General features: G+C 47.0%; 1 protein-coding gene across 5 annotated transcripts in view; it reads left to right on the plus strand.

Annotated features, from left to right (window-relative positions):
* IL17RA (interleukin 17 receptor A) overlaps window positions 1–6,141 on the plus strand; it is a 29,189-nt gene extending 23,048 nt beyond the window's left edge. For all 5 annotated transcript variants that reach the window (XM_015570950.1, XM_015570951.1, XM_015570952.1 and 2 more), the window contains 2 exons: window positions 3,534–3,575; window positions 4,559–6,141. In XM_015570950.1, the coding sequence (XP_015426436.1) occupies window positions 3,534–3,575; window positions 4,559–6,033 (1,517 nt within the window). In that variant the 3' untranslated portion in view covers window positions 6,034–6,141. The remainder of the gene's footprint in view (window positions 1–3,533; window positions 3,576–4,558) is intronic.
* Window positions 6,142–6,374: the final 233 nt, after the last annotated feature.

Below are 6,374 nucleotides of genomic sequence, written 5' to 3' on the forward strand. Positions count from 1 at the left end.
TCCTGTGCCCCCCAGCCCCTGTCTTCCCTGCCCTTCTCTGGTCTCACAGATCCAGCCCTTCTTTAGCAGCTGTCTGAATGACTGCCGTAGACACTCCGTGAATGTTTCCTGTCCAGAAATTCCAGGTAGGAAGCAGATGTCTATCTTGGAACACAATTGGGGTGAGAATCAATGAAGGTCAACAACTTGAGCTGAACCCTTACCTGGTCCTAAGGGTGAGGGCAGAGTTTAACTTGGAGTTATTCAGGCCTGTGATGCAGGGCTTTAGAGAGACACTCCTGGGTTGGACTGCTGATTGTATTAGCTGTGTAGACTTGGGTAAAGTACAGTACTTAATCTTTCTGATCCTCAACTTTTGTGATTGAAAAAAATGGGATTGTTACTGTCATAGAGTTACAGTTATAGTCCATGTACAGAACAAAATCTTCATAAATTGTGAACCAAGAAGTAGAAACTCCTGCCCCCAGGTTCATAGATGAAGAAACTGAGACCCAGAGATGTGTAACTTGTCCAAGATCATACACCAAGGAAGTGGCAGAGGCTGTTCAGAAGCCTAACTTGTGGCTATAGTCAAAACTGAGCAGAAAGCAACAGGCATTGCACTGGTTTCGACATAAACCCCAGTCTGCCAAGTGAAGGGAGGGGCATTACTTGGTAGCCTAGAAACTCAGGTGTTTTGTTTAAATGGTTTCATCAAGTTTAACCTGTATCTAAAGTGGTTGAGCCCTAGCCAGTTTGGCTCAGTGGGTAGAGTCCTATGGACTGAAAGGTCCTGGGTTCAGTTCTGGTCAAGGGCATGTACCTTGGTTGCAGGCTTGATCCCTGGCCCTGGTCAGGGCTCACGTGGAAGGCCACCAATCGATGTGTCTCTCTCACATCAATGTTTCTCTCTGCCTTTCCCCCTCGCTTCCACTCCCTCTAAGAATCAATGGAAAAATATTCTTGGGTGAGGATAAATAAATAAATAAAGTGGTTGGTATAGGGCCATGGCTATTAGCAGGTCCTCAGTGAATGTCAGTAATGGTTTTGTGATTACTGTTAATAATTGAAATATTATTTTCCTTTGTTCTCATAGCAGACCCGATTGCAGGTAAGGCCACTGATCCTCCCCATAGTGTGCTGCAGGAGACCCAAGGGGACATTCCTCAGGGGCCATATGAGAAGTTCCTGACTGAACCTGGTGCCGGGCCAGGCTTTCAAAGTTGCCCAGGGGTGGGTGAGATCACCAGTATGTCATGGTGCAGGCCGGAGAGGCCAGCTTAGGGGCTGGAGGACCTCAGGGTTGGCATAACAGACCTCCCTGCCACATCACTCATGCTGTCCTGCTTGCCACAGAGTACATACCCCTGTGGGTGTATGGTTTCATCACGGGCATCTCCATCCTGATGGTGGGTTGCATCATCCTGCTGATCCTCTGCATGACCTGGAGGCTATCTGGTAAGGGGCAGACACTGTGGTATGGGTCCTGGGGTTTTCCCTCTGCTCTTCTCTTTCTTCCCATCTCCCCCTTTCCACTCCAGTTTCTGTAATGCTGTGCTCAGAAGGCACCCTTCAATCTCAAATTTGTACAGATTACACCTCTGTTATCAATTACAGCTTGCAGTAAGGTTGACCTTGCTGGGCTCAAATAACAGCTCCATCACTTACCACCTGGGAAAATTAGTTCATTCTCTAAGCCTCAGGTTCCTTTTTTACCAAAATGGAAATTATAATGATACCCACATCATCAAACAATTATAAAGATTACATGAGATAATGCATATGGATTCTTAGCACAGTTTGGCACATATTTGCTTATTATATGTTAGCCACAATTATATTTATTGCCACTGAAATTAATATTAAAATCAACAGGTTGGGGCCGTGGCCAGGTAGCTCATTTGGATAGAGCATCATTCTGATATGCCAAGGTTCTGGGTTCAATCCCTGATCAAGACACATACAAGAATCAACCAGTGGGTACATAAATGAGTGGAAGAACAAGTCAATCTCTCTTTCTCTCTCCCCCTACCTTCCTCTCTCTAAAATCAATTTAAAAAAATCAACAGGTTGGAAGGAACTAGAGTGGAGTTTTCCTGCATGAGACATGATCAGCTAGGCAGGTGGAGCAACCTGAGCTACCCCATCCTGCAGCAGTCCCCAGACTGTAGTCCTGAGGTCAGGGAGAGTAGGATGACAAAGGACAGCATGTTATAGGGAAAGCTCTGGGGAAACAGAGCACAGGGCTGTGTACCCCAGTTCATTGATTTGCAGTCATAGGCAAGTTGCTTAATAAACCATAGATTTGGTTGTCTTTTTTGGAAAATAGAGTCATAATGCCTCCCTCTCACAGCTGTGGATGGGTTAAATGATACAGCAGGGAAGGTGCTTTTTGGTGGGTATTAATAAATATTGGTTCCCCCTTCACACTGCAGCCCTCTGGCCAGATTCTAAATAGAGAACATGGATTTTCAGGTTAGGGGACTTGGCCTTTCCCTGCCCCTCCACAATCCTGGACTCCTTCATTGATCTGGGAGGCCATATTCACACTTACAAGGCTCATCAGGATTAGGTATTTAATCAGTATTAATTGTGTGGTGGAAAGAACACCAAACCAGACACCAAAAGACCTATGGAGAGGGTCCTCCGTAGGATTACTGGCAGTAAAATGAGTTAAATCTCTGCAAATGCTTTGTAAACCATAAAGCTCTCTATAGATGTCAGGGTGACTTCTTGTTTCATTACTGCTTTTGCACTTCTGACCTTTCCTGAAGTGCCACATGCAGGCTAAAGGAAAGGATAGGAAAGAAACCTCATCATTTGACTTGTCTTTTGATAGTTCTGAGAAGAGGCCCAAAGCGTGGGGATTAAAATGAAGGCTCTATGGTAAAGGTCTTCTTTGACCATCTGTGGGTTCTCTTTCTCCCATCAGTATCACCAAGGAGTTGACTTCTGCACTAAGTTTCCTTCATTGCATCTCTGAGGGGGGCAATTGCTCAAGTATGTTGATTTCCTTTCCTCACCTCAAAAATACTAGGAGAAAATGTAAATGCACCTGTTGGAGGCTACTTTTGGATATATATTGTAAGATTTATGCTTCCTGCAAAGACACCTCTGGGGAAGGGCTTTTTCTCAAGTGAGGAGTCTCCTTGGGAGTGGCCAAACTGGGAAGAGTACAACCAGGACTGTAATGAGGTACCTCAGTCACCATTTTAGGGGTTCTGGCTGGGTCCATTCCACAGAATACTTGTGACTTCAGCTGACTGAGTATGTGTCGGGCACATAGCAATCTCATTTAATCACCCACCACAGACCCATTTTATAGAGGAAGAAACTGAGTTTCTCAGGTGTTAATAACTTTCCCATATCTCACAGCTTGTCATGGCTGACTGAGATTCACATCTGAGTAACTCCACACAGCACGATCTCCCTGCCTCTGGCTGCCTTCCCTTATAAGTTGCCCTTTGTTAGGGGTGGGGAAGCATTCCTCTGTCAGATGCCTCTGTGAGTTAGTCCCTAGTTTTTCAAAAGAACTTTGATGTTTTTCATTTCAGGGTCTCATCATGAAAAATATGGCAGTGACACCAGAGACACAGGTCAGTATTTCCTGGTGGGGGTACGCTGGGTTTAGCGTATGTTTATTTTTATTTTTTAATATGTTTTTATTGATTTCAGAGAGGAAGAGAGAGATAGAAGCATCAATGATGAGAGAGAATCATTGATCAGTTGCTTCCTGCATGCCCCTTACAACTATTGAGGCACACCAGCCAGGCTTACTTTTTTTAAAATATATTTTTTATTGATTTCAGAGAGGAAGGGAGAGGGATAGATAGATAGAAACATCAATGATGAGAGAGGTTTATGTTTATTTTTAAAGATGTGTTGGAGGGTTCTCCTGAGATAATGGGTGGGTCACCTTCTGCAGGTTAACTCCTGAAGACCTCATCCCCAAAGAGGCCACCTTAAATGGCAAGGCTGGGGCAAAGTTTTCTAAATCACTTGGACAAGGAAAGGAGGTAAGGTACCAACCATATTTTGTGTAAAAAGGTCATCCCTGGCTCAGCTGTGGTGGCTCAGTGGATTGAGTGTCGTCCAATGGACCAAGAGGTTCCGAGTTCGATTCCTAGTCAGGGCACATGCCGGGGTTATGGTCTCAATCATAGGGGATGTGCAGGAGGCAGCCAATCAGTGAGTCTCATCATTGATTTTTCTATCTCTTTCTCCCTGTCCCTTCCTCTCTGAAATCAATAAAAATTTAATTTTTTAAAAAAGAGGTCATACCTGTTCTATAGTCAGATCTTTGTTTCTATTTTTTTTCTTTTTGATGAACTTTGTTTGGCTGAAGGCCAGATAGAAATGTGAGAGATTCTTTTTTCCAGAAGGTACCAGACTGTGATTTTTTTCATGAGCCAAAATAGGTAAAACAGCAACATCTGGCTTACTCCTAGGCCTCGGTTGCATTTTTTAATCTAGGGAGCCAAGCTCTGCCTGGTCTGGTTCCCTCCCCTTGGCCTGTGGTGTAGGGTCAGCACAGACACACATCTGAACCTGTGAGTTTGGCTTGCCTTGTTTCCCCCAGATGTCCTGCCCACCACTGGTCTGATGCCCCCTCCCCTGAAGCCCAGGAAGGTTTGGATTGTCTACTCCGCCGACCACCCTCTCTTCGTGGATGTGGTCCTAAAGTTCGCCCAGTTCCTGCTCACTGTCTGTGGCACTGAAGTGACCCTCGACCTGCTGGAGGAGCAGATCATCTCAGAGATGGGAGTCATGACCTGGGTGGGCCGGCAGAAGCAGGAGATGGTAGAGAGCAATTCCAAGATCATCATCCTGTGTTCCCGAGGTACCCGAGCCAAGTGGCAGGCCATACTTGGCTGGGAAGAGCCTGTTGTCCAGCTTCGTTGTGACCACCAGCAGCTTGCTGGGGACCTTTTCACAGCAGCCATGAATATGATCCTGCCAGATTTCAAGAAGCCAGCCTGCTTTGGCACCTACATCGTATGCTACTTTAGTGACATCAGCAGTGAGAGTGATATCCCGGACCTCTTCAACATCACTTCTAGGTACCCACTCATGGACAGATTTGAGGAGGTTTACTTCCGGATTCAGGACCTGGAGATGTATGAACCTGGCCGGATGCACCGCGTTGGGGAGCTCACAGGGGAGAATTACCTGCAGAGTCCCAGTGGCTGGCAGCTCAAGGAAGCTGTGGAGAGGTTCCGAGAGTGGCAGGCTCAGTGCCCTGATTGGTTTGAGCGTGAGAACCTCTGCTCAGCAGATAACCAGGAACTTCCGTCCCTAAATGAAGAGGTGTCTGCAGAGTGGCTACTGCCACCTGGAAGAGGGATTGTGAAACAGGAGCCCCTGGTGCAGGAACCTGCTGCTGAGGGCCACCTGGAGGTGGCACTGCTCATCACTGAGGAAGGCAGAGGAGTGGCCAGGCTGCAACCTAAGCTTCAGCCCCAGGGGCAGCTGGTGGCCCACACCCTTCAAACCATGGTGCTCCCCCTGAAAGTTGTCCCTCCCACTCAAGCTGTGGAACCTGCCCCTCCTGCTATTAGGAGCAGCACAGCCAGTCAGTTGGCCATTGTGGAAGGAAATGAGGCCTACCCACTGCTGGAGTGCTGTAACCCTCAGCAGAACAGTGTCCTCTTCCTCCCTATGGACTCAGAGGACCCACCTCTCTGCAGCACCTCTATGGCATTACCAGACCACCTCTCAGAGGATGTAAGGGGGCAGCTTGAAGGCTTGATGCTCTCACTCTCCCAGAAGAGTCTGAGCTGCCAGACCCCAGAGGGGTGGGAGAGACCTGGGGAGGGGCAGCGGGAGTCAGTGCAGTCTGACCAGGGCTACATCTCCAGGAGCTCCCCGCAACCCCCTGATGGACTGGTGGAAACGGAGAAAGAGAAAGCAAAGCAGAACCTGGGAAAGTCTGCCAAGCAACTCTCCTGTGAGGCCCTTGAGAGCCTGAGAAGCCTCCAGCGACAACTTTTCTTCCAAGAGCTTCAGAATAACTCTGGCTGGGACAGTATGGAGCCAGAGAGGCCAGTTACATAGCACCTCCCAGGCAAGAGCATTGAGAGAAGGGAGTGTATGTGTGTCTCTATATGTATGTATATTCATATGTGAAATGATACCTTTAAAATATAGACATCTTGATTTTGATCCCCCTTAATTTTTCTTTCTGGGACCATCTGATCATCTTCCATCCCCACAAAAATCTACAGCCCATTTCAGGAGCTAGTGGCAGTGTTCTTGAGTCTCCGTTATTCATTCATTTATTCAACATTTATTTTGTACCCACTATGTGCCAGGGACCTGAGATACAAAGATAAGTTGCACCTGTCATTGGGCCTGGTCACTAAGGAAATTAACATCTAGTGAGAGGAACAGATTAG

The sequence above is a fragment of the Myotis davidii genome, unplaced genomic scaffold (assembly GCF_000327345.1).
Source record: "Myotis davidii unplaced genomic scaffold, ASM32734v1 scaffold908, whole genome shotgun sequence".
Classification (NCBI taxonomy): Eukaryota; Metazoa; Chordata; class Mammalia; order Chiroptera; family Vespertilionidae; genus Myotis; species Myotis davidii.